At 51.3% G+C, this 27,766-nt stretch overlaps 1 protein-coding gene across 1 annotated transcript; it reads right to left on the minus strand.

The window, feature by feature from the left end:
* Positions 1-551: 551 nt before the first annotated feature.
* adamts10 (ADAM metallopeptidase with thrombospondin type 1 motif, 10) lies at positions 552-27,662 on the minus strand. The gene is made up of 26 exons (XM_029148121.3): positions 27,506-27,662; positions 22,431-22,781; positions 19,061-19,197; positions 18,766-18,975; positions 17,520-17,688; positions 17,068-17,270; positions 16,672-16,755; positions 14,971-15,116; positions 13,534-13,577; positions 13,262-13,367; positions 12,828-12,974; positions 12,477-12,618; positions 12,077-12,184; positions 11,806-11,951; positions 11,469-11,532; positions 11,226-11,328; positions 9,010-9,143; positions 7,315-7,438; positions 5,474-5,554; positions 5,010-5,173; positions 4,786-4,912; positions 4,487-4,616; positions 4,204-4,408; positions 3,403-3,579; positions 3,159-3,324; positions 552-3,057 (listed from the first exon to the last, which is right to left on the minus strand). Exons 2-26 carry the CDS (start codon positions 22,531-22,533, stop codon positions 2,948-2,950), a joined length of 3,330 nt encoding a protein of 1,109 aa, XP_029003954.1. The 5' UTR covers positions 22,534-22,781; positions 27,506-27,662; the 3' UTR covers positions 552-2,947.
* Positions 27,663-27,766: the final 104 nt, after the last annotated feature.

Genomic DNA, 27,766 nt, shown 5'->3' on the forward strand with positions numbered 1-27,766 from the left:
CCCATAATAACTGAAGCTGGTTCACACAGAGCGCGTACCTGACGAGACGTGTGTGCGTGGAGGTGTCAAACTGAAGTGTCAGTGCCACGCGTTATTGTGGTCTAATTTAAAGCCTAGAGTTCATTCATGAACCTGTTTATGAGGAAAAGCAAATACACAAACCTTTGTGTGGTGATGTTTTGTGTGCCTTTGTGTCTATTTGCCAATGATGTGTGGTAACTTTGCATTGTGTGTAATCATTGTTGGTTTGTTTTGGGCTGCATAAAACCATAACAGCACATAATAAAAGTAAATGATTAATTTCAGGTTGGCATCGCTTTCATACAGGTATATTTAATCCTTGCTTTCACTAGTGACTCTTTATTTCGGGTTCACCTTCTGTTATGAATGTGTCGCTGACCTCATCTGCTCTTGCTCATATCGCGCTCTTGTTTCTATAATAAAATATCACCAATGACATGCTTTGTGTGTGTTGTGCAGCAAAGAGGAAAAGATTCACAGACGCGCTACGATGAAAAGGACAAATACAAACATTTCTTAAATCCACAATGCACCATGTTAAATCAATTTAATATATATTGTTAAAAGATGTACATGGGGGAGAAATTGATGCATCTTCCACAGTCTTGGCATACAGTACATTAAATCTCATATTTAGCATGTGAACAAGAGTACGTCCATCTTTTTTACTCAGGTAAAACAGCTTCACTCCTCAGTGTGAGACAGTGAAAACAGAACGATGGACAAATATTCTGTAAAATGACAGGGTTGTCTACAATGTGTGACAGTATGTGCAACAAAATTTTATAAATAGTTATTAGCAATGAAAAGCTGTAGGAAGACTGTAAATGTGACATCAACCTCAGCGCTCAGTTTCATATAAACAGTCTCTATGTTGCATGTGGACGGATTTCTGGAGAACCTAACGTCTTTATGAGCCCCACACAAACACTACTCGATAGAAAATTGGTTCTAATGCCTCTAACGTTATACTGAATGCCCAAATTTGTAGCGTATTTTGCAGCGTGTCATGTCACAATCCAAAACGATGTGTTGCTGGGTTTTAAGGGCACTGAATCCAGGTGACAGTTGATTAAATAAAATATCGGACACAGTCACGACACCAGTGAAACAATGGCACCAATCCAAACCAAAGCACCACAAGAAAAAACAAACTTTTTGCAGCTTACTGCCATAGAGAGAAACTGGAGCCTCTCCTCTGTACAATGAAGCGATTTGTGGTGAACATGTGAGAGGCAGCAGCAAACCACCGAGAACAGGGCAGAGTCATAGTGATGCCACCAGAGCGGATGACTGATATCTGAGTCTCTCTGGGAGCATCTCTAAAAATACTCTGCAAACGGCCGAGAAACAGCTGAAACGGCAGCTTTAAACACGCATTCGTCCACGCCTTCAGTGAAATCGGTGCCGCGCGGCGGTGAATCAGGCGTCAGGGTCCGATTCACCAGGAATCTGCTGTGCAGTCACTTCGCCGTCCTAGAATAGAGTCACACACAGAGTCCAGGTTGCAAACCGAGCATTGATGGAGGTCCCGGGTTCCCGCTTCTGATGACGCAGAATCCAGCCACTACAGCGCCCCGAAGTTTCACAACCAACAGTGAATCAGAGGACGATGATGTGAAGACAAACTCTGCAGCTCGAAATTACACTGACGGTGAATTTTAAACTGTGGCCCACAACTTGCTGCTCAGCACCATATTAATAAGACAAAATATTTCCCTTGGGGGTGAAAAACAGAGCAAAAACTCAACTAAAATTAAGTGAATACTGAACTATTATCACTATGGACATGAACAAAGAAAAGCATCTGTTTAAATTATCTTGAATTCAGAAAAGCTCACACACGGCATGAATAAATCAAGTCCGTGCTACAAAGATGTTTTACTTGAGCATAAATCCATCCCAGATTTGCATTCTGCCTATGAAGGGGTCTTTGAACGCGGTGCGGTCAGATGTTGTCACGCCTCGCTGGCAGAGCGTTCTCCCTCAAGGGGAGCGGTAACGTAACACCACGACTGAGAGCGAGGCGGCGGCGTCAAAACGCGGCCGAACGGGTGTCGGTTCCACGTAGAACGAACCGAGGAGGCAAGATGACGGCAGGACAGCTTCCACGAGAGGAGTCAAGTCAAATCCCATGAACACACACGCACGCGCACACACACGGCGCGCACATACACACGCACACGCGCACACACACGTGCACACACACACACGCACACGGCGCGCACACACACACGCACACACGCACACGGCGCGCACACACACACGCACACACACGCACGCACACACACGCACACGCACACACGCACGTGCACGCACGCACACACACACACGGCGCGCACACGCACACACACACACACACACACACACACACACACACACACACACACACACACACACACACACACACACACACACACACACACACACACAGCGAGGACTTGATGAAACCACCGAAACCATAGCGAGAACAGAAAACAATGTGATCAAGTAACTATCAGATAACGTAGGAACAAATATTTCATTTCATTATATACGATAATACTTTTCATGGACAATGATACGTTTTCTTTACAAAGCAGATGCTTTTAAAGGCCCTAACTAAACACACATCACCTCTTAACATACAGGTGTAAGTACAGCGACCAGTCCTGTGGCCAAAGTGAAGTATAGTAGCACCAAATGTTGTTGTGGAGACAGAGCTGCTCTCTGCCTCTCCGGCTCAGCAGCCTCCCTCCAGTGGAATGTAGAAACTCAGCTCGGGCCGCTTTCGGGCCCCGCTCGGCCCCGGGGAGGCGCCGCGTCTGGACTCCGGCCCGGGTGGGAAGGGTCCGACGCGAGTCCGGCAGCGCCGCAGGTAGGACTCCTGCGGAGGCGGCGTGAGGGCGGCTGCTACGAGGCTCAGTGGGAGGGGTCGCGTGCGCGCTCAGTGCCCCTGGCACGTCTTGCAGCACATTTGTCTGAAATACGGGCGGCTGCAGAACTTGAACCTGAGCACCAGGGGGCAGTAGGCCACAGTGTTCACATCTTTACACTCTGCAGGAGAGACACACGCGGACACGGCAGCTCAGGCGCATGGGCTCTATGATGAATGAGTGAATGATGCTTCCAGCCAGGACTGAACTGGGAGCAGGTACCTTCGGGGTTGTCCGTACTGATGGGCAGGTTGAGGTCACATTTGCTCTTGCACTGCTGCATGGCCGCCGGCCGCTGGTGGTCCAGGCACTCGTTGGACTGGAGGCCGGTGTGGGTCAGACACTGCACCGAACGCATCTCCTGACCCAGGCCGCACTTGGCAGAACACTGAACGCACACACACGTCATTATTCAAACGGGTGGAATCCAAGGCAGCTACTTGAACCAGGTGTGAGCGAGTCTTACCTCCCCCCAGGGTCCGGTCACCCACTGAGGAGGGGGGCAGCGCTGCAGGTTACAGCGCACTCTGGAGGTGGGCCGGCCGTTCTTGGGGCACTTGGACTCTGGCAGCGTGTCGCCACTCTCCCCGCTCTTACACAGGACCACGCGGTGCCTGTATCCAGGACCACAGCCGGGCGTGCACTGCAGACAAAGGTGGAGATGAGGAAAGAGTTGGAGACAAGGTAAAACAGACAGGAGGTCACGGCGGTCACTGCAGTCTGCGCCGCGCCCAGCAGGGGGCAGCACCCGCGTTAAAAAGCGAGTCCAGATGCTGCTTAGTCCCTGTAAAGTGGGCCAAAAGGGGGACAAAACTCCCCTTCACGTGCCATCGTCAGAAAAAACAGAACACTGCTGCACTTCTGACACCGTTCAACCTGACTTTAATTCACCCTGAGCTGTAAAAACAAGGTTCGCTCCAGGAACAAAGCAGGATGCAAGGAAAAAGACTGCAGTCCAACAAGGGAACGGCTGAAGTGGAGCAGGAACAACCTGGGGGTCCGTCTACAAAACAGGTCAGGGCATTGCAACACCGTGAGCTACAGCACGTCTTCCTGACTGAAACAACACTTTCAGTGTGATGCAATGGCCGCTCTGTGCCTCTGCTGTGTATTTCATGGCTAAGGTGCTCCTACGTTCTCCTGGCAGACGCTCGGGTTTGCAAGGTTCATCTGGAAAAGAAACTATTGTTTCATCTGGGAGGAATTCTGCACAAAACCCGAGCATTGTTACAGGAATCCTGGAGTGGACGACGAACACGGCCACTACCTCCGACCAGTCCAGCGCCAGCCACTCGGGGGGGCAGCTGTCGTTGCTGCAGGGCTCAGTGAGCGAGGGGTGCGGGGAGGCGCACGCCGAGTCGTCCAGCACCTTCTCCTCCGCCGGCGAGATCCTCCGTTTGCACAGGACCTCGCGCGTCCGCAGGCCCCCGTTGCAACTGCGGCTGCACTCGGACCACCCTCCCGTCCACCAGCTGCGGACGGAGAGGAGCAGCTCTGCTTTAGGCTGTTCAGAAGCGTTGGGTGAGCGATGGGGGGGGGGGTGGACTCACGTCGGGGAGCACGGCTCAGTGTTGCAGGACCTCCTCTTCTCTTTGGGCTTGTTCCGCTTGTCGCAGAAGTGGTTGTAGACAACAGAATGGTCGGCCTGCTTCTTGCACATCACCTGCTGGACCTGCACGCCTTGATGACAACACAGCGAATTAGTGGTGCGCTTCTTCAACACCTTCTACTGATGCTGACAATAATACGACTCTTCTCCAACGTCGAACAAACCTAATCCTACACTAAATAAGTGAGACCAATGCTCCGGTGGTTTAAAAGCTGTTTGCCTGTGGGGGGTCTACTGTACCTCCAGCGCACAGAGCTGAGCACCGGGACCAGGAGCTGTAGTGCCAGGCAAAGCCCGTCAGTGGATCCCTGTTGACCGGGTTGTTGAAGCGATAGTGGATCCCTGGGTTTTCCTCCCTCACCAGCACCTACACATACAAGCAGGACGAGCGAACACTTCATATATTCAACCAGCAACTTTTAGATATTAGCTTGACGGTCTGATTCGGACGTGCTCATTCTCACCATCACAATGAGAGTCATGTTCGTCGGCCCCAGAGCTTCCAGGGTTTCCGGCCCATCGGTGGGTCGCCTGTAGTGGAACGTGGTGCCAGCGATGTCGAATCGGCGAGGGCTGTCAATGGTCAGCTTCCCATTGACAAAGTACTGATCGCCTTTACTCTTTAGCACTGGGAGAAACACAAGGAGAGAAACCTCTGAAGGAACCTGGAGAAGTGGACAAATGCGAGCAGGAATGTGGACCGGAGCAAGAGGCCACTGTTTCTACTGTTGCACAGCGGCTCTTTCCTTCTTTAAACTCCCGCATGCGCGAAGGAGGAGCGAGCGAAGAGCAGGTGTGAAAGGCTGATGATGAGCAGAGGCCCGAACGGTAGGAAAAGTAACACGTGGAACGACACAAACACTGGACCATTCACACAGTCGCCGAAGCCGCTTTGACAGGACATCATACAGAGACCTGAGCATCTTACCAAGGTAGTTGAGGGAGATGTTGAGCTCCTGTATGTGGATGAACACGGATCCTTTGGGGATTCTGATCACCTCTTCGTAGCCTGAGAGACACACACAGACCCAGACAAGCTGAAACAAGTAAAAAAATGAATCGGAGCAAAATACAGGGGTTTTATTCGCTGCGATCAGGGTTAGGACGTCTAGCGGCGTTTAGCTCTGTGGGACGCCACTGGACCGAGCACGGGCTTCGGATTCCAGCTGCATTCCTGGGCAGTCGGCCTCAGCCCTTTGCTAGAGAGCGAGCGCCATGCCAGGAGCCAGCTTCTCCGCTCTTCTTCCTCCTTCTCATTCCCCCAATCTGTTCTGGGTCTGTTCTACATTATTTTGAAGCGCATGTCACCTCTACACCACCGTGTCCCCCCGTCCAACCACTCCTTACCAGAGGAAGCAGGAATAAAAATGGAGGGATATAATGATTCCTTCCAGGGCTTTGACTACACGAGGAGGGGAAAGGCCCGGTGCGTGACCTCTGTGTGGAGCTCTGAGAGGCAGAGCCGGTCCTGTCTGGGTTTCTAGATGGAGGCGCGTAAGATTAGAGGGAGAGTTTGAGGTTTACAGAGAGAGAGAGAGAGAGAGAGAGAGAGAGAGTGAGAGAGAGGCACACAGAGCAAAAGCAGAGAGTGGGATTCCTGTGTTAACAAGCACAGGATCTGCGTGGTCGACAGAGCGGAGCAGCAGTAAACCCCTGGCCTTGACACTGCAGTAACCCCTCACCTCCTACCAGAGCCACGGCCTGGATGGACAGATGGAAAGCAACTTAGCCCAGAGCACAGAACACTGCAGCGCCAGGAGCCCTCCGCGTTCCTGAACTCGGCTTCTGACACACTGCAGTTTAAGAGCACTGACCGTCGATTGAATCGCTTCGTTAGAGAGGAAATGCGCCCATTCTCCGCCTGGTGCACGCGCGCGGTACGAAGCAACGCGGGTGAAATACGTCCTCCACCGCGCACCCAGGGGTCGGAACTCCACGGGGAGCGTTTAAATCACCGACGCACACTTCAGGACTTGAGAGACATCAAACGCCCGCTGTAGACGTGACTGAGCGTTTCTGCCCGTCGTAAATCTGCCCGCAGGTCTGGATCTGCAGTTTGACTTGGGTCAGCGAGAAGCGCGGCCTGCGAAATCGATCCGAGCGAAACAGCGGGGTTCGGGCTCGCTGTGCTTGATCGGGGTGTTTGGGGAAAAGGACACATTCAGCTTTTCCATTCTAGCGGGTCTCGACTCCGCTGCAGCTCTGGCGTGTTTCTTTGTCTCATCTCATGCAATTCCACTAACACAAAGGGCGTAAATCATTTTATAAATAGCTCCAGCCCCGGATCCTGACATGACTGACAGACCTCCACTCTCAATGACATATTTCCTGACCTAATGATACCGCCGGATATTTCGGGGCTGCTTGAGGCCATAGCTGAGGTTTACATACTGGACTGGTCACTGTGGTCCCACGTACGGCTGCTCGCGCAGGGTGTGTCCCCGCTGAGGAATCTTGGAACGGGCTGAGTGGTGTTGACAACTGGGTAAGAGACTCTGGAGGTGGTATTGTGGGAAGAAATGCGACCCAGAATAGATAAGACGGCAGCCGAACCTCAAGCCGCGTCGGTCGGACCTCACCTAAATCTGTCTGCCATGTGTTCCTGGGTGGCTGAAGCATAAATATACATGCATCTGCAGCTTATGTGTGTCCATGTACAGTATGTGAATGCCTGCCAATCACTCCACTCATAGTAGACTGTGGCAGCAGCTCCTTAAAATGAATAAATGTATAAGAGGTCGGGGTGTCTGACTGGGTTTTTATCTGTACCTCCTTCCGGCAGCGAGTCGTTGAAGACGCCCTCCACGGACACGCAGCTGCTTCCATCGCCCCCACACACCCGGCAGCGGTCCTCGCGGACGTCGGAGCCGAGGACGCGGTCGCAACCCACGTGCTGTGAGAAGATGAAGGATGAATGAGCTGCAGGGTCACTCGGGGTCACGGGTAAAGGGGCACAGTCAGCGAGTCGAGAGGTGTCAGAGGCCGGGCTGAGGGATTACCTCTAATGTCTTCCAGACCACTTTTCCAAAACACAGGAATATCAGATGGTAAGTCCAGATGTGTTTTCTGATCCTGTGCAGACATAATGCTCTTAGGTTGCTAAACTCATAGCTGTCGACATAAATAAGTTTCATGATGAGCGAAACAGGTGGTTTTACTTAAACTCTTTAACAGCGAACCAAACCTAAACAAGAGTGCAGAAAACCAACGGGCACCGCTCTCCGTCTCATATATTCATAAGACAGTTGCTTATTGTAGAGAGTGATAATGAGGCTTGGGTTTATTATTGCTTTAGCGTTGATTAGACAGCTCAAAACGTAATCCTACGCGGAACCTTTACATTTTCTCTACTGCATTCTTCAAGTGTTAAACGATGGAGGTCCAAACTAGCGAGAGACGCCCCGTTTCGCTTTTCCTTGGGCTCATTTGGACCAGAAGCACAGTTCATAAATCTGCGGTGGACAAACGAGTGAGACGTCGGCACAGTACAGCTTAGCTTCACGCTCGTGAACCTTAATCTCTATGATACGCGTCTATTCAATTACAACAGTCTCTAAATCATCAAGCAACCGCCAAAACATCCAACTGCTGGATGTGAAGATCATCACTGAAGATCCTCGACTCACTGCGGTTGCAAGAAACCCTACAATCAAAACTCGTAAGACCGCCTGCAAGAAGGGCTGAACTAATTGCTCCAGACTTGCTTTTCTTCTGCAGGGGCAGCCTGTGTTCACCTCGGCCCTCTGCTTTCAGGCCACACATGTTTTCTTACTGTCAGACCCCAACTCCTCAATTAAAGCCAGCCTGACTTTTCTGCAGACATTTTGCATTGCATTTACATTGCATTGCATGAGAGGAGAGAGGAGGAAAGTTAGAGGCTGGATTGAAGACGCAGAGTGGAGGAAAGAAAAAGAAAGGGGGGGCAGATGAGAAATGAGAGGAACGGAGAGACGTAGGGAGAGATAATAAGACGGCAGCGAGTGGAAGCCAGCCTGCAGCGCAGACGGACTAACAGCTGAGCGGGAGGGTCACCGAGTTCCTGCAGAGCCCAACAGACCTGAGTACAAGGAAAAGAGAGGAGGAATAACGACAGAGACAAACAGAATCCTATTTCTGGACAAGCCAATGATCGTGTACCATGTGGGTGTCAAAGTGGGTTCCAGGGAGCAGCTGGAGCTCCAGGTGGCCTCCGCTTTATCACAGCGAACAGCAGTTAAATGTTTTGTTTGCATTAGGAGTCAGGATTAAGCGAGCGCTGGTAATGGGAATATAAGACCTGTGCCAAAGTTCAGACAGCTTTCAGTTCAGCAGCTGATGCTGATGACTCAGCAGTCGGTGTGTAAACTACACAATGGCAGCTGTCACGAGCCCAGAGGCCGAGCATAAACAACGCTCTGGCAGTAGGTCGTTGCTCTCCGTGCGGCGTGGATGTGGAGCCCAACGCATAAAATCGTCCCATCTCACCTTACACTCGCCGATGACACACACGTCCAGCGAGTCGTCCCGACACGGCGTCCCGTCGATCACAGCAGGGGAGCGCTCCGTGTAGAAGTTGAAGCCTTCGGCCAGGCAGTTGAGGGAGCAGGGCTTCACTCCACCTGGACACACACACACACACACACACACACACACACACACACACACACACACACACACACACACACACACACACACACACACACACACTTCAGTGAACCGTGGGGTCGGTCAAACACTATATATTCCATTGACATGTGTTGATGGTTGTCTTTGCTTTGCTGAGGCGAAGGGAGAAAAGGCCGAGACGAGAGTCTGCGAAGAGGAAATGTTTTTAGTGATGACATCAAGCAGCTGAATGTGATTAGATCCCTGAGTACACACACACACAGACCCAGAACTACTGTTCCCCTTCAGTTAATGCATACAAATGTCAACCAGAGCAATGCAAATGAGTTCAGCAGGACAGTAGCGGCGCAGATTCACTCGGCACTAAAATCACTAAACGCGCTCACACGTGTGGCGCTGAAACGGAGGCAGCGGAAAACCAGACATTAAGGACGAAGGCCATGTCGGAAACACAGCTCGTCCCTGTGATTAGCAGTGGTCTTGGCTTTCATCCACCTGAACAATACGAGAGGTGTTGGAGATGATACAGAACAGGCCATAGATGAAATGAAGCCACCCTGGGTCACATGGACGGACCCCTTCAGAAGCTCCATTCATTTTACTAACAGTGGAAATGATGGTGCAGGCCCCAGAGGGCTGCAAGAAAATGAGTCAAACAAGTGGTGGAACAAATTAAAAATCTATACTGTAAGAAGCGATTAGCTGAATCCAACGCGTGCAGGTGTGTGTAAAAATAAAGCATGATACTTTCTGGAGACTTCCTCCAGCTAAGTGGTACGGTCCACATGCCCTTCATCCAGCTGTGCAGTTTGCCAACGGCTCCACTATTGGAGAGGCTGTCGACATCAGTCTGGGCTGTGTTTGTTTGTACTGGCAGCCCTGCAGCAGGTACAGTATGTACTGGGGAGGAGAAGGAGGAATAAAGGAGAAGTCAGAGAGGGACAGTATGTACTGGCAGGGCTGGGAGACGAACAGCGCCCGGAAGGAAGACTACAAATCCCATGATGCCTGGCGGCGGCAGGGCAGTCGTGATCGTGAACAGCAAGCGTGTCCCAAAGGTTTTCTTCAATGAACTGTGTGAGCTTAGAGACTAAGTCCATGTCTGTTCACGTCAGTGGGACTGCAAAGAGGAGGACAGATTGCATAAGGGGCGAAACGGGAGAAGTTAAACATGCATAGCTCTCTGCAAGGACATCCAGACCAGAGAGAAGAAGAAGCAGGGGAACTGCAACAGTAAAAGGGAAAGACAGAATGTTGAGGCCTGCGGAGGAGCGCGAAGGGGCCAGGCGGTGTGATCTGGCCTTAATGCGGGGCAGAGTCTATGGCACTGCTCCTGTTTTAACAGCTGCAAGGGATTTCCATTGTAAAATCAGCTGAGTTGATGAAAGGAGCACTTGTTGCCTGAAGTTGGAGTTGGCTGGCCGGCCTTCTCTGTAAGCCATTATGTTATTGGAGGGCTAGATTAAAGGCAGTTATGTCGTTGAAACTATTTATCTTTCACGTCCAGTGTAGTGCTCATCAGGGGCAAGGAATTCTTGCAAGGCATTGTGGGATGCGTGGCTCTCTGCAGCCAGCATCTGTAAACCAGACAGAGGAGAGTCTGCAGCTCTCTTATTTCTTTCTAATTGCAATAATTGACTTACTTACTTTGCTAAAACACACACACACACACACACACACACACACACACACACACACACACACACACACACACACACACACACACACACACACACGTCAGTTAAAGTTACTTGTTTTATTGTTTTGAGTTAGTTTTAGCAGGTTGGACACCCTTCACCGGGACCGAGCACAAAGAAGAACCGTGGTTGAGGAGCCAAACTGTCATGACGTGAAGGCCCTAATTAGGTGTAAAACCCGTTACACCTGTAGGTTTGTCATCACCATCCCTGCTGTCCCACGGGAAACAGTTCAGAACACTGACTCCTGCAATTTCTATCAACAGGTCAGTGGCCTGAGACGTGAATCTAACACCCAAAGTGTAATAACCCCTGGTTCACAAAGGACAAATTCCCTCAGTCATGTACAAGCCAGTCACAGCAGCTTTGCTCACTCACCCCCTCTGTACGGCTTCCAGGTGTAAAACTTTCCACGGAAGGGAACGCTGTCAAAGTCGGAGCACTGGATCTCTCGGAAATCCCGGGAGCCTGCGGGACACTCCTGCAGCCGGCACAGGCAGACTCAGAGCAGACATACACGCGTGTGCTCCCATGCAGTGACAAACACATGGCATCAGCATCCATGACTTTCCCTTCAGGGTGTGGATCATTACAGTGATGATGAGCAGCGGCGATACTCACGTCAATATTGCAGGACCTGAAGCGCTTTCTCTCCCCTAGACAATATTTTCCACCGATGGTTGGCCTGCAACCAAAAGCAAAGCGAATCAGGCCAGCGAGTCACATCTGAGTCCAATTTAACGAGATCTAGCCTCCGTCGAGCCACCATGGGGCGCTGGCTGCTGCTCTCTGCTTCCAGCGATTTCACTCGCACTCGTCCTGTATTATTGTCTTTATGCTGCATTTACATTAAAGCGCTCTGATCTCCTCCCATAGGTAAAACAGCAAACCCAGACTCAGACTGGAGCCCTTTCCTCTTACTGGTGCCGGATGTCACTCAACCAGTGCCAGTCTGTACCTGGGACTATCGCAGTGCCTGGTGGACGAGGTGACGCCCCCCCCGCAGGTCCGGCTGCACTCGTCCCAGGGCGACCACAGCCCCCAGCCTCCGTCCACGCCGGCCGGACGCGTCCCGTACGCCACACACATCCTCTTGTAGCACCACTGCAGCAAATGCACACGGCCAATCAGAACAAATCATCATTCAGGCGTCACACGAACCTGGAAAATGAATTCTAACATCCTTTTGGCTGAACTCATTGCACCGTAAGGTTAAAAAGCCAACGTACGCCTTTCTCTATGGTGTTGGTCTGGCAGATGGTTCCTTCGGCGGCGGGAATGCTGCTGGTGATGCAACGGTTGCTCTTACTCATGCACCACAGCTCGCTGCAGACTTCCTGTGAGTGCGAGAACGAGGAGTGAGGCCATCAGTCACCTAAACGTGCTCATTATTGAGATACATGGCGGATCTGCTGACTCCCCTCTGTCTGTAACACGTTTTATAGTGTACATATGCTCAGACCACATAGTATCAATAATAAGTCTATAAAGCAGTGGGCTTTTCCAGATGTGCATTCGCTCTGGACCCGGCCCTGCAATAAAGTGCATGCTGTTGCAAGCAGCACGAGGAGAGGACAGTGGAAATGCTGCAAATCTGGTGCACATCACACTCATGGAGTGACCACTCACCGCGTATTTACACTGTCGAGAGCGCATGCCGTACTGGAAGCGACACTGGTCGTCGGCATCGTAAGCCTGACCCGGGGCCGTGGTGGGATACACAAACTCCTGCTTGGGAGGGACGTTGTTTAGACAGGAGCCCATGCCAGAGCTGAGGACAATAAGCCAGGCGAGAGGGGGGGGGTTAAAATATGCAACCTTCTTCATATTATAATCAGTGATTAAACCAGTCATAGATCTGGCTGCGTGCGAGAGCGTCAGCGTGACTGCGACCACCAAAAATGCTGCACCACCATCCAAGTGAATGTGTCCCTCTGAGACCTGACATTACACAAGTACTTGTCTGATAGGAGGACTCACTCCAGGAAGCTGGTGATGTAATCCCGGCTACAGGCCGACCAGATGAACGGGTTGGTCTTCATGGTGATGTGGTCAGCCATCAGCTTGGCGGTCTCCTGGCTGCGGGGACCGCAGGCATTCCCCATCCCATCGTGGTTCATCCCGAACCTAAAGCCCACGACGCTTGTGTTACAACACTCTGAGGCTGCGTGTGGGAAGGAACCGTTCCCACCGCAGGAGACGGGAGCCTGCACTCAACCTGACGCTGCACTGACTCACAACAGTGTGTGTGACGATTAGAAATGACTGTTAATTGTGTTGATGGTCCAGTAATCGATTGTATCTGTGTTGATGCAGAATTATTTTAAACTTTGAAAAGCTTTGGCAGGAACCCTGTAGCCCTGAGATAGGGAATGCAGAGATGTACATTAAGTTCATGTTCATGTTTTACTCACGTGTGTCCGATTTCGTGAGCGATAGTAAAAGCTGTTCCTAGACCGATGTCCTCGTTTATGCTGCAGCTCCGCTCAGGCTCACACATCCCACCGACAGGAGCCAGACCTGAGAGAGACACACACACACACACACACACACACACACACACACACACACACACACACACACACACACACACACACACACACCAGTGAACATAAGGTACCTCCAGCTTTTATAATATACTGAGTCTGATTAATAGGGTACAACTGAGCATCCCAGTGTGCGTTACCTAGAGTTTCACACGGCTTGTTCTTTTGGATGCAGATGTCGTACCTACAAAAAAAAAACGGGCTGTGTAAAACAAATAGCGCTACAACACAGACAGACACAGCGAAGCATCTAATGAGTAAGTAAATAAATGCAGCACGAGTTCAACCTTCAAGTGCTTACGAAACCACTGGATTCGGCCTGATGCGTTCACTGACAGTGGGATTCACACACACAGACGCCGTGGACAGCGGCGGCGATAGCGGATTGGTTTAGGTTTAAAGGAACAATAGCAGGAAACCTGGGAGCGCGCTGTGTCATGTGTCTGGACAGCGTCCACCCCGTGCGTGAGAAGTGCGGCTGTGGCACCGAAGCCTCCTCACAGTCATCGGCAACACAGACATTTGTCATCTGGTGTCTTCTCTGACGTGAGCTTCTAGCGCAGTGCTTTGGAAAGAACAGGAAGCCGTCTGCGTCAGCTTTGCTCGGCCTCATCCCATTCACATGACTCTGACCGCGCTGCTGTTGAGGCGTTTGCTGCTGCAAATTCCTCACTCAGTGGAATTAGACTCTGTCTGTTTAATGTGAAACTGCCGCTGGACAAACTTCTCTGTGTGTGTCCCCACTTTCTTCTGTAGCGAAAAGACCACTAATAACGACCATAAGTCTCCCACTCCCAACTCATGTACTGGGCAGAGCAGGCCTGAGCTACTGACACCAGACAGGACAAGACACAGCCCAACGCTCTTGGCTTGATGTGCGTCTGTGAGGAGACGGGCTGGGAATGCAAGAATTCAGCTCAGAGGAAACACAGTTTAACCCTGAAATGCAGCGAACGCAGACACATGCTTGGTCTCCGTCTGAAGAATCTGCAGCAGGAGCGTGGACTTTTCACAACGTGAAGCGTGTTCAGCGTTGTGATGTAAATGGCAGCATTTCGTTTTACAGGACTGGGATTCGAAATAGTTTCCTGGAATGTGTTAAAAAAGGAAACTGCGTAATTTGGTGCCGTTACAAAAAAAGCAGGCGCAGAATTCAGCCCAGTTTCACCGGGTTTAAATCAAGTGCTTATTTCCTGCTCCGGAACGTTTCCATTTGAAGCCAAATGTATTCACTAATTATTCATTTATGCTATTTTTGGAACCGTTTTGCATGTTGGATTATACGTTTTCCTGGAGACAAAATCCACACTGTAAAGCTGATATGTCTTAAAACTGAGTTACTGTATGCGTGAAACTCAATGCAATGATTAATTGCTAGTATAATAATTTCAGAGCGTGTACGTTTTCCAGATAATCCAAACCGATCCATTCCAGCAGTATTTATGGTCATTTGTCAGTTCTTTTAATACGAACAATAAGAACTTACAGCAGCAGGAGAAATGCACTGCTACAAAGCATTTTTTTTCTGTTTTGGCTTGAAAACCAAGCGTCTGTAGTTGAGTCTGTAGAGTTGATACCTGGTGATGAGCACGGCCGTGTCGTGGTGAGCGATGCCGTTGTCCGGGATGGCGTTCCCATAGCTGCTGCGGTGCTGGATGGTTTTCTGCCATTTGCAGAAGCTGTCTAGAGACTTCCCCGCGTGGTGATTGATCTCCAGTGTCGGCTGGAGGTGAGGCAGGAGAGGAAACGCGCTCAAAACCACAGCCACCGGTTCAGACCTTGACACGTTACAAGGACCGCAGCTAAATCAACAGCGCACGGAACAATAGAATGTTAATCCAGTGTCAACAGCTGACAATGCTACGTGAACCAGACACAGACTTCCTGTAGTGCAGTGTCTCAGGTTGGTGTGTTCAAAGGAGTGTTCTTGACTTTAACATGTAAAGGTTTGAAGAGGCTTGCTGTTTAAACGCCGGCTATAAATCATCAGACCACATTCCTTAAACATTCCTGGCTTTGTGCCTCAAAAAACTTCCTGTAGTGTTTCACGGGAACTAAATTGAGCCCGGATCGGAGTATAGGTGCTTTCTAGTACTACGAGGGTGCGAGAGACCAGAGCGAGAGCAGGAGGAGTGCACCGCTGGCCACAGCTGGCGAGAACTCGTAACCCAGGAATGCTTGCGGTGACATAACTAGCAATTGTCTCATCCCACAGTCCCTCATTTCTGGGCCCACCGCTGGCCCGGGTTTCCGCTCCGTGGACAGCGCTCCGCTTCCAGACCTGGAAACCAGCGACGGAGCCGCTGGCTGAGAGCGGCCTCCGCGGTGCAGTGCACGGAGCAAGAATAACAGCCCTAATAGAGCGGGCCGCTAATGATCCTAACATTTACCTAGCCGCTTCTGTCAGATGACGAGCACATCACAGGCGGAAATTATGGGGCTAATTTTGAGACAGTATGAATCATAAATGTTCCCTATTAAGATACGATGGAGGAAACCCCAAAGCCACAGTCTAATGCCGCCCTGATCCAACACGACTCATCTGTCAGATCACTCGGAGGTCAGCGCTGCGATGGAGTCGGCGGCACCGTCTCTGGGTCGCCTCAGGAGACGGAGACCGGGCCGCGCCGCTAAGGTCACGCACTTTATACGGGCCGAGCCGCCGGCAGTGGGTTCTCACTGCGCGCCCTCCCCGACCTCCGCTCACTCGCTGAAATAGGAAACCGAGGGTCTCGGCTCACGCTAGTGAAGCTAAACGCTAACACGCCCCCAATGACAAAGCGAGTGTGCGCTGCTCAGCTCGAGTCTTTAAGTCAGTCAGGAGGATTTCTAGTGTCGGAACCAATGATGGTTCGTAAGGTTCTAGATTGGTGTTTTTGCATACCGTTCCCTCTCTTGGATGCTGATGTGTTTTACACCAGGGGTCTTAATCTAGCTGAGATTTTCTACACCCTCCGCATGCGTCATGGCAACGGTCAGAGCCATCACTGTTCACAGTGTCCACAAAGCAGCTCTGTCTGACAGGTACAGAGCTCCCCTCATTCCCCGCCCTCGCCTCACCCATCTCCCTCTTCCTCCCCTTTCATTACGGCCGCCATTCACAGGACGCACCCCCGCCGCCCGGAGGGAGGGAGGGGCAGAGGAAAAGACACTTAAGCCCATACTTAAGGTAAACAGGGAGCCCATAGACACGGGTCGGGGCCCGTTCTGTGCAGCCGGACGAGCACAGAGAGCCACACATGCAGAAGAGGAGAGCGTTGTGCAGGTGAACCACTCACCTGGTCCTCCATGAGCAGGATGAGCCGCGTCACCACTATGTTGACTGCGTTCCCCAGGCTAGAATCCTGGAACAGTTTGGCAACCTGACCTCCAAAGAAACAAGAAAAGACCAGTCTTAAAAACAGCTGATTCTCCACACAAGCGCTTCAGCCCATGAGAAGAGGCCAGTCACAACCGGACCGAGTGCAGATGGACACACGTTAAAGGTTATTAGAGGGTTGAAGGCACCGCCAGTGATGACACAGACACTTGTCATTACTGGTGTCTGCTGTCATTTGGTCCACTTTGCTCAAGAGCTAATGACAGACTGCATGAAACCTGCCTTTTAACAATAGCAGTGCAACACAATTCTATCCCCCCACAACAGGCGGATCCTTTGTTTTTGGGAAACTTACAATATTCATGAGGGCGAGGATGTACTGCTCGATGTCCCTGCGGCCGTGGTAACCCACCATCATCTTGTCGGCCACCACCAGTGTCTCCACGTAGCGCTCGCGGCTCACGGAGCGCTTCAGGGGCAGCTGCCCGCGGCCCACGTGGTGCGGCGGCGTCTTCAGCGTGCGCTGCCACCACGACGCGCCCTTCAGCGGCTTCTCGTCTGGAGAGTCCGGGGGAATCACACACACACAAACGCGCGCTCACACTCGGCTACCGCTGTAACGTGACGGCGATGGCGGCTGCTCTGACTACACAGGAGGCTCCTAGCGGCCTTTGGACAGATGGTCGGACTCTATCACAACTGGGGTCTCGGGCTCGACCACAAACCGGCTGCTAAACAAATGGGCCCGGGTGGCGTTCTGGTGCAGTCTGGACGTGACTAACGGGATCAGAGTATCTCTGCTCTCACCAATGACGCCACAGGACTGGCCCTTGTACTGATGGCGGAGAGACGACCGCTTGTAAACCACATGGGGGCGCCCCTCTGCTCTCTCCCCGCTCTCTGTTCTGGTCTGGTTATCTGGTGAGACAAGGGGTTCAATCAGGTACTCCTCTCCCCCTGCAACAATCACCCCCTTCTGCAGAGAGACCGGTTTGTAGAGTAGAATAAAATAGAGTGGGTTAGAATAAAATAAAAAGAGAAGAGAGGTGACAATTGCCATTATGACACAGGTATTACAAAATTGACAGTGCAGAGGTAAACGGGACTCTGCTGCAGCAGCTCAGTGTGTAGATGGTTACAGTCGTTCTACTTTCATGAACGCTCGCTGCCTACGTGTATTTTTAGACGCAGCGCACACACACACACACACACACACACACACACACACACACACACACACACACACACACACGTGTGGTTTGTCCGTTGTGCGACTCTGGACTCGGATGGAGGCTTTTTTCCTGCAGGAAAAACTGTGTGGCTCTCAGCCGAAGCCAAGGGTTCACCAGTCCATCCTTTCTCCTCCCAGTAGCCGCAGCAAACCCTTGGATTGCCTTCTCCCACATCTCAGCTGATTGGAAATGATCGCACTGCTCGCTAATGACTAATCAACAGGTGGACGACAGGTGCGAGAATCAAATCATCAAGACCAGGATCAGGTCTGAACTAACCGGACAGAACAACCACACACAAACACGCAGACAAACACACGTGAGAGCAAAGAGTGAACGAGGGCGAGAGAGAGAGAGAGAGAGAGAGAGACGGGCGATGCGCCGACACTGGCTTTGATTGTGTTCAGAGCGAGCGTCTCCCCTCGACTCACCGCGGCAGCTTTCAAAGTGCCTTTCATCTGGTAATAGAGTTAGTGACGCTCGGCGCACACGGGCCGCTCGCTGCTGAATGCGCTCACGCTGGCTGGACTAACAGTAATTACGTGTGCTGCTTAATAACGCTCCCTGAACACATCTAATCCTCAGCTGCGTGCGCAACTGGGAGGGCACGAAGCGACGCGTCGGCAGAACGAGGCATCGCAATTCAACCGGGCCAGAACCAAAAGGTGCCAGGATGTCTCCCACACCAGCTTTGGACTCTTCCGTCCACTTTAGCTGTTGAGGTACATGCAAGTGGTGATCATCCATCCAAGGCCTCATGTCTGCCTCGCCCTCGCTCTCATTCTAGGGTCCTAGTGGAGCCGGGGGGGGTCCGGTCTTACCAGGCCGTTACAGTTGCTCAGCGCCACCTTGCTGGAGTGCGGCCGGTCCTGGAGGTGTCCCGCGTAGTGGCAGTGGGGGGAGTAGGGGTGGCTCCAGGCCAAGCGGCCCCTCTTCCAGTACTCCACCCTGAACTGCCGGGACAGCAGGGCTCCCTGCAGCGTCAGGTTCAACACGAAGTTGTGACGCGACGTGGAGACTTGGTAAAAGAGCTTCAGGGCAAAAAAAAGGGAAAAGGCAGGTTAGAGCGTCGGCGTTTTGTGCAGTTAATGTGAGACAGAAGAAGAAGCGTTGTACTGAGTCTTTCGGACGGTCTTCAGTGCTGCGCCTTCGTCTGTGGCGTTGAGGTGTTTCTGCATCCAGTGTCTCGCCATTAGGTCCCATTTGCACTGGGATGGCAATCTCATATTGGTCTAAACTGGACAGGAAGGCAGCTAGAGGGAAGCAGAAACAGAGGCCATGAAACCACAATCCCAGTTAAGCTCAATAAAAGGCAAAATTCATCTTAATCGCATTGACTGCAATTAGAAACGGCTGGTTTGGGAGATGCTTATTTTGGATAAGCTGTAAATAGCCCAGTTGGTAAAAGAAATCCGCTCCACTCGTTCGGCTGCCCCCCTCCCTCGTGAGGCCAAAGAGGCGTTGCTACGGTTACCCTGAAACTGTATACTTCCTGTCTGCCTCGGCCTGTGCCAGGGCCCGGTGGAGATTTGTTGTCCAAACACACACACGGCCCTAAACCGCCGCCGACAGCTCACCGGCAGCGAAAGGTCGCGCCTTTCATCGAACCGCAGGCCTCCGGCCCGTTCCCACACGGAGCGAGTACCCAGAGATCACGGCCCCTGGAGCGGGACCGGGAAGCCTGGCACCGAGGGAAACCACCGCGTCGGTCTGGCTTGAATAAACAGCGAGCACGATGCCAAATGGAACACTTCTGTTCTGACATGAGGTTGTTAGTGTTAGTCATGAGAACAGAGAAGAACAGAGCCTTCCTACTTTTCCCACCAACCCTCAGAGCGGAGAATGAGCCACGACCTCCTATCGGCTCTACTCTGGAGGTGGAGCCATGGGCTGTTTGGCCCAAATGACTGACTAGTCACTTCATCCTAACCTTCACCTGCGCTTTACCTATTTAGATTTATGCTAATATTTTTTTCACTGATGACATATTGCAACGCCACAGGAGCAAGTAAATCACCTAATGATGGCAGAGGTCCATCCTGCTGCTGGTGCTGATTTCCCTCAACACTAACATGGCTCCATGTCAGTACATCGTAACTAGCTTTCACATTAAACATATTCATTTGAACAGATTCACTGCTCATTTAAACAAACCTGTCAACTGGAGTTTGCATGAAATGTCCACTTCTACAGTCATGAAATGAACTCACAGACACACATCAAGGCCCTAAATCCCCCATAACTGTGTTTCCCAACCATCCCCAGAGATTCTTATCCTCTGAGCAAAACGCAGCCCGCAATCAGAAAGCTGGTTGCAGCAAAACCTTTGAAGAGTATTAATAAAGTCGACATAACGAACCTCCATGGAAGACGTTAATGAGACCTCACACGGGATAAACTGCAGCCTAATGAAAACCAGTGAGACAAATTAGACTGCAGTTTGAACAAAAGCTCGGAGCGGATGCGTTTTTTAAAAGCCCATTAAAGGTTCGCCACGGGTTTTCTAACCGGTTCCTCTTGCTCACACAAGAAAAGAGAGCAGCAGCTTTACGGCGCTTGTTTACATAATGAAGCCGTAAGGTGTGGTATGTAAAGCGGGGGGTTCCACATGTGTACACGCCTTACTGTACCTGGAAGAGAAAATAATTACGTGCACAGTTAAGTACAGTTCTAATGCTAAACATCCATCAATCCATCCATCGTCCCTTGGTTGAGGAACACTACGTTCCACATCCCATGTCCCCTGAGAACATAAGCAGGACCATTGTAACGTGCAGCCGCCCAGGCTGCCAAACGTGTCCATCAGCTGATTCAACATCAAAGCAGAGAAGCACAGATAGATTGAGAATGAACAGATTGGAGCGGGGGACCCTCCCTGACCAGGGTTATACTCTGAAGCGGATGCATCCACCCGTCCACCCAGGAGCCGGGCATCACTCCGCTTCTCTTATCACCCAATCAAAACAGTAGGCGGAAACATTTTGGATGGAAAAGCGTCCCTCCCTGCGTCCCAGACCCACCTCCATGGAACCCCAGGTGGATGTCAAAAGAACTGCTGACTCGGTAGAACCTTATCCATCCTGCCCTTCAATACAGTCAGTGGCACGCTATGCTACGGTTGGATGAGACCAAATTAATAGAGGGCTCTTTACGTCTCTACAAACCATTGTTAGGGCTCTGAGGTAATAAGCCACGTCAGGGCGCTCAGGGTGTGTTATTTAAAGGAAGCAGCGCTGCAGACTATTGGAGACAGATGCTCTGAGGGTCAGAGTTGAGCTTTAGGAAAGGCACACTAACAGCCTTGTTCTGGGTGATGAGACACGGACAGTCAGGGATTTATGTCTTTGCCTGGAGGGGATTTCACTCATCTTTGCTTCGTGGTGTATGTGACAGAGACAGAGAGGCTGTGTGACAGGAGGCGATTGGCAGCACGTGGCGCCGCCACGGCAACGCAGTTCGAGAAGTTCAGCAGTTCAGAGCTGGTCTGGAGTCTGCAACAGCGCCGGACCTGTAGCATCAACCCAGTTCACCCAGCAGAATAATCAGAAACCACTGTCACTAAATAAATTAAACAGTTCATACACCATATTATGGAAATTCATAGGTAGTTTGCTTTTCCCTGTGAAAATGAAAAGCAGGTGTCTGTCTGGGCAGGTCCACAATAAAACACATTAAAGAACTCTTGGTCGAAAGCAGTGAAAATAATCAAAGCAGGCCACAGTATGAAGCCAGGATTACAGACAATAAAATGCTTCCCACTATTTCTAAAGACCCCGGAGACCGAGGGCTGTGATGGTAACTGTGGTTAATACGACCTCCATTCCAAAGTTGGGCTGCCAGGTAAAAGCTACGGATCAAATGTTTAACTGATGGCAGCACCACAACCCGAAAAAACCTCTGGGCCAAGGATGAAGCAAGGCTGAGGCGGAAAGAGGTGGGAGATGCGTTAAGAACAGGCATGATTCACATATTCCACCAATCACTATCTGTGGACACTTCGCTGCGACATCCAAAAACGCTAATTAAAGCTACTGGGCCACATATCAACATTCTCCACAACCAGTGTCGTCTCTGGGCCAAACGGTCGGTGACATAGTGGAAAACGGTTCCGGGGTCCAGAGAACAGAATCTCTTTATGGAAACCACGAGCCCTTCTGTTGTTCAAACCCAGATCTCTGAGATGGTTTTTGCTCCCAAGGTTGAACCTCTTTTATGCAACATGGCTTTAGAGCGAACACGTGTTTCTATAAAAACAATGGGATTATTGTCCAGTAACTATAGAATTGTAATAGGATTATAACTTTACAGTAGATGTGCTCATGTGTCTCATCCTCTTAGCCAGAAATTCAGCTTTTCTCAGTCTTGATGAGGTCAAATCAAATAAAATCGGAGGTTAAGTCTTTTGAGTGTAAATGCGCTCACGTGTGAGTAATTGTTGCTGATAAGAACAATAAAAAGTGTTGAGTGATCATTTGTTTCATCTCACCTTGTGTTTGAGCCAAGTCATCGGCGTGACCTCCAGCGACCTCGCTGGCAGCCATGACGACGATGACAGTGCAGACCAGACTGGTCCTCCATAGCATTTCCATGGTTACTACAGTAGTTGCTATAGTAACAGAATTCAGTGCAGTGGTCACCGGGTGTCTGTCCCAACATGTCTCCTGCCTCTCAGGCGCCCCGTTGCCTAGCAGTGGGACCGCTCAGCGCTCGGTGGGGCCATGGCTGCGGGTTCACGCGGACACGGCCTCGGGCGGTGCCGAATCCTGGGGACGCTCGCACAGCGGTGATCCGATTGGATTTCCCAAGGGGCTCAGGCATCGGTGGTGGGCTCGGACTCCTGCGGACGGGAAACCGTTCGGTGACCGGAGCAGGAAGTGGGTGAAAGGGGTGAAATGGAGGGGAGAGACTGATTTAGACTCAGAAGAGGAGGAAAGAACATGGCGAAAACACAGGCGGAGAGAGAGAGAGCATGAGATCCCACTGACCCGTGCAGTCACAGTCCAACTGCAAGACAAACCTGCCCAGTTCATATTCAGCACCCAGTGAAAGGCCGCCCAGTCCCACTTTCTCTGCTAAGCTAATCAATCCTGGCTTTGGCTTTCACTCCGATGACCAGAGACAACAGCGGGTCCCAACCTTGGGGGCCCTCAGGCCCCACTCTTTATGGTGCCTGCCCACCGGAAAGACTTCAAACGCAGCACAAAGGAAGCCATTGATGTTGTAAAAAGCTGCGTTAATGCCCAAACAGAGCTTGAAGTGGGTATTATGTCAGAGGCTCTGGGGGTAAAATGAGCCAATTTGAGGGGAGCAGCAGGTTGCCATCACCGCTACGCTGGCTGACCGTAGTGGTTCAGCGTATGGCTGAGTGACTTGCTGGCCGGCTGCCTGACTGTACAGCCTGCTAATTGGCCGCGTCCTGGTAAGCACGCTGGTGCTGCGACGTCTATAAGGAGCCAGTTTACATCTACAGAGCAAGAGCACGGCGATGACTGGAGTCGGGCTGTTTCTCAGGACGTGCAGATGTAAATATTTGGGGAGAAACAAAAAAATCTCAATGCAAATCCCTGTTAAATGATGTAATGTTGAAACATTGTGCATTTCAATTTCTTACTTTAATGAATGGTCATAAAGGTCTCGGCTGAAGCGACCAGTAACCAGACTGGTAATAATGGTCCTTACACTTGATGTCAGTTTATTTGATGCAATAAGTTGACACTGATCAGAACTGAACGTGACATTTGCGGAAGACTTTTAAGCGGTTGAGTTAAAGTGGTTGGGTTTCTGTCTGTATCAAATTCATGAAGCTTTTCTCACTTGGCAGGTGTTAATGAGGTGCTTCCAGGCTCCAGGAATAAAGGAGAGAAAGCAACTGGGACTGAACAGAAGGTCACAGTAACTTTATCTGAAGAACCTGGACGAGGCCAAACATCATCAGCGTGAATCATCCATGACCCACTCTGCTAATTCAACTGTCCCGTGCTATAAATAAACCCGGCGATCCTTTAACTTTAGGGCGTATTCGTTCTGAGGTCAATTTGTTTGGTTAGAGACCAACATGAAGCCGGTCTTTTGTGCATTAACAATGAAAAATGACTTCCTCGGACTCGTTTCCTGGCTTTGGACTGCAGCGTCAGCTGAAACCCAGCCCTCGCTATCCCCCCGTCGCCTCTGCCCACCCAGTTCACTCGTGCCCCCCCCCCTCCCTCCCTCAGAGCCCGTCTGGGGAGAGAGGAGCGAACAGAGACGCCACACTGGCCCAGATGGCTGGCGGCAAACCAACTGCAGCCAAAGGTAATCGGAAGCAGATGGGAAACCTTTTGGTGACGAGAGCGGGGGGAACGAGTTTGCCTCGCGAAGAGGAGGGAAGAGGAGGAAAGTGAAACGAGCGCAAAGGCCCGGGGGGAGCGAGGGGGGGAGACGGCGAGGGGGAGGCGGCGAGAGCCGCACGCTGCTCCGAGCAGCTGCGGGAGCCATTCGTGAGCGCCGAGGCCGCGGCCGAGTGGAGGAGCGGCCGAAAAGATGTGCCTCTGGCTTAATTTGAACCAGCAACGGGTACAGTAAAAGGGGAGCTCGCTCAAACAGCACTGAGGGGTCTTTGTGCTGCTGCAGCTCCGCTCAGACGTGGAACAACTGAATTCTCTCTCTTCCCCTCCCTCAGGCCTTCTCCCAGTCATTTCCTGCGCGAGCCAAGCGCTCCTCCGCTTTCATTACTTCTTCGGCTCCCGCTCTCTATTTATCGCGGCGTTATTAAACCCGCAGCTCGATATCAAGGGCTTTTCATCACTGCCAGACCCCCCCCCCCGTCGATTCAAACAAGAGACCGAGGGGAGAGGCTGCACCCGCCCACAGCTCAGCCAGAGTTGTGGACAGCCTCCATAGGATCCCCTCAACAACCTGTGTTGGCGGCTGCATTAGGAGCGAGCCGTCGCGCGGAGGTGACGCCGTCGTTCATCTTCCGCGCTCTGTTGTGCGAAACTTTCCCCTCTGGGCTGTATCACTTTTGCACAATAAAAGGCACATGTCTGTCGGCGGGCCAGGCGAGCACGCACGCCGACTCCCGGCCCAGTGTTTTGCTTGGATGAGCGGGGAACAGCGGGCCGCGTAGCTGCAATCACGGCCGCGGGAGAAAAGCGGTGGGAGCGGCGGACGGAGTTTCCAACTCAATCACAATTTGCACAAGAGAAAAGAGGGGAGGGGAGAAGAAAAGCGCCGTTGTTATAACGGGAGAGAGAGCATTTGGACGGCTCAGGATAATTAGGTGGGAATATAAGGCTGGGCCAAAGCTGCGATGCAATCAAGCCAGTGGACACAGAAGTGATTTGACAAGTGGTTTCATCGTCCTCACGTCCACCGGCGAGCACTGACTGGCGCTTTTCATGTGGCGTAAACGGATGTACAGTGACTTTTCTTTTTTTAATCTCCCAAACACTGGAGCTAACTATGCTGTCCTTGTCTCTAACCGCTGCCAGGGCGAGTGGGGCGATCCGAAAACTAGCACTCTAATCAGAACCATATGACCGGCTCCGAGAGGCAGCGGAGCCAACAGATGCTGAGTGTCCCTCAGTTCAGCTTTGGGTCCAGGAGTCGCTCTGTGCGCACGCACGCACAAAAGCACGCACGCACACACACGCGCGCACACACACAACGCGCACGCACACGACACGCACGCACACGACACGCAAGCACACAAGCACGCACGCATGCACAAAAGCACACAACGTGCAAGCACACAACACGCACACAAGCACGCACACACACGTGCACACACACACAACGCGCACGCACACAACACGCAAGCACACAAGCACGCATGCACACACACACACTTTGATCGGTGGCAGCTCATGCATCAGGTTTAGTACTGTACTGTAGTTTATTGTTTCATTAAACTGCTAAACGGAGTTGACTCTTCTTTCTAATGGGGCCGTGAGGCTGCAGGTCCACGTGATCGGTGTCACCGGTCAGATGCCGGTCAGTCTGAAGCAGCACGGCTTTCCAGATGAAAGCCTGAACAGGTGATGTAACAGATGCAGAGAAGTAGGGGATGCGGATGCGGTTCTGCCTCCGCCGGTGATGCTCTGCGGTTCCCGTTTGTTTCTCTTCACACGTGTCTCGTTTCTTGGTTTTGTGTGTGTCTCCATTATCACACTTGTCGTTGCTCTCGTTACTCATACCTTGTGCGTTTTAATGTATCGGTTTAATACATTAAATCACTGATTTTGTTTTCTAATATTGTCCAAATTCTTAGTTTGTTTCCTTTCCTGCTTTGCACTGACTTTTTTTTCTTAGTACTTCAAACTTTTGATTATTTACAATTCAGTCGTTAGTTCCTGTGTTTTCTAGTTTCCTTGCTGTGGTTTCTCCTCCTGCTCTTATAAATTCTTGAGTTTTCTCGCTCCAGGGTCTAACCTGTTAGCTATCGTGTTTGTGACAGATACTTCTCAGACTAAACTCTGCTCCTGGCACGAAGACAGAGAAAGGAGCGAGGCAGGCATTCCTTTCTCAACTTTCCCCAAATAAACAGCGTGCAGATGAAAAGTGGGAACATAAACAGGCCCGAGAGCCTCGGATGTACTCCTCTAACGCCGAAAATGTGCCTCTCAAGTCTGAAACAATATTTGGTGAGAGACGGAGCTGAGTCGACGCGTTGCGAGTCGGCCAGCGGCCGAGAACAGATGCCTGGTGGAAGGTTGGCACTTTCTGCCATGCATCACATGTTGGTTTCTGTGCAGCTTCCATCTGCTTCACAGTTGCCAACAGATGAAAATAATAAAATACAATCATATGAGGCAAAGAGGAGGAGCAAACACTGCTGAGACGGAGCTGCTGCGCTTCAGAGATGACTCCATAATTAGCTTCCTGTCACTTGTGTAATCGTGTGTGCTGCTGTGCTGTAAGCTGCTTTATCTTTGATGGTGAACTGGCACCATTACTGGCCTTACTGGGCTTACTGGTGCTCATGGACACGTGCATCACATAAAACACCACTGTCTAGTCTGTCCTTAATGGTGATAATGGCCTTTGGCAGACACAACTACTAAAAGCAAACGACGCTGCACGAGCATCACGAAGGCAGATCCTGCAAAGTCAGCACATAAAGCGACTCATCCATCATTTACGCTGTTTGGTGACGGACCACAGATGCAAGTACACGCAAGCACACGCACGTCACTCAACCCATTAAAACACTTCACACTACGCTAAGTGTCATTCCTCTGATGTGGTCCACGTGTTATTGGATTAGAATTATAGTATAGGAGAGTTATGAGCTCGATACGTACGTGCACGCGCGTACGCGCGCGCACATCGTCCCAGAGATCCTGAGGTGAGGTGAAGAGTAATAGTAGATTTGAGGACGTGCCATTCAATAGAGCGGGACCGAGTCCGTACAGGTGCACGTGACGACTCATGCAAAAATACGTAGAATGCATAAATTCGGCACTCGCAGCCTCTGCAGCAGGATCGCTGAGGGATCGGTGCAGACCTGAGATCAGCAGCCTGTTGCATGTGTCGTGTCAGGCTCCGCAGAAACGCAGGGAGCGCGGCCGCTCGCTGACCTACCTTACAGCGTCCTCCTTGCAGCGAGTCTCCGCCGGGAGTCCGTCCCGGGTCCTCGGTAGCGGCTGAGAGGAGGAGGCGCCGGTCACAGATGAGACTCAACTTCTTCCACTTCCACAAGCCAGAGAAATAAGACCTTACGTCAAGTGTCCGGGTGTGCGATGATTGGCTTCCGGTCACGCTTCAAAATTCAGGTTGCGAACGGAGTAACGGGACACTGATGTTGATTTGATCCTTTAGTCTTGACTCAAAAAGCAATTTACC

This window comes from Betta splendens, chromosome 4 (assembly GCF_900634795.4).
Source record: "Betta splendens chromosome 4, fBetSpl5.4, whole genome shotgun sequence".
NCBI classification, from domain to species: domain Eukaryota; kingdom Metazoa; phylum Chordata; class Actinopteri; order Anabantiformes; family Osphronemidae; genus Betta; species Betta splendens.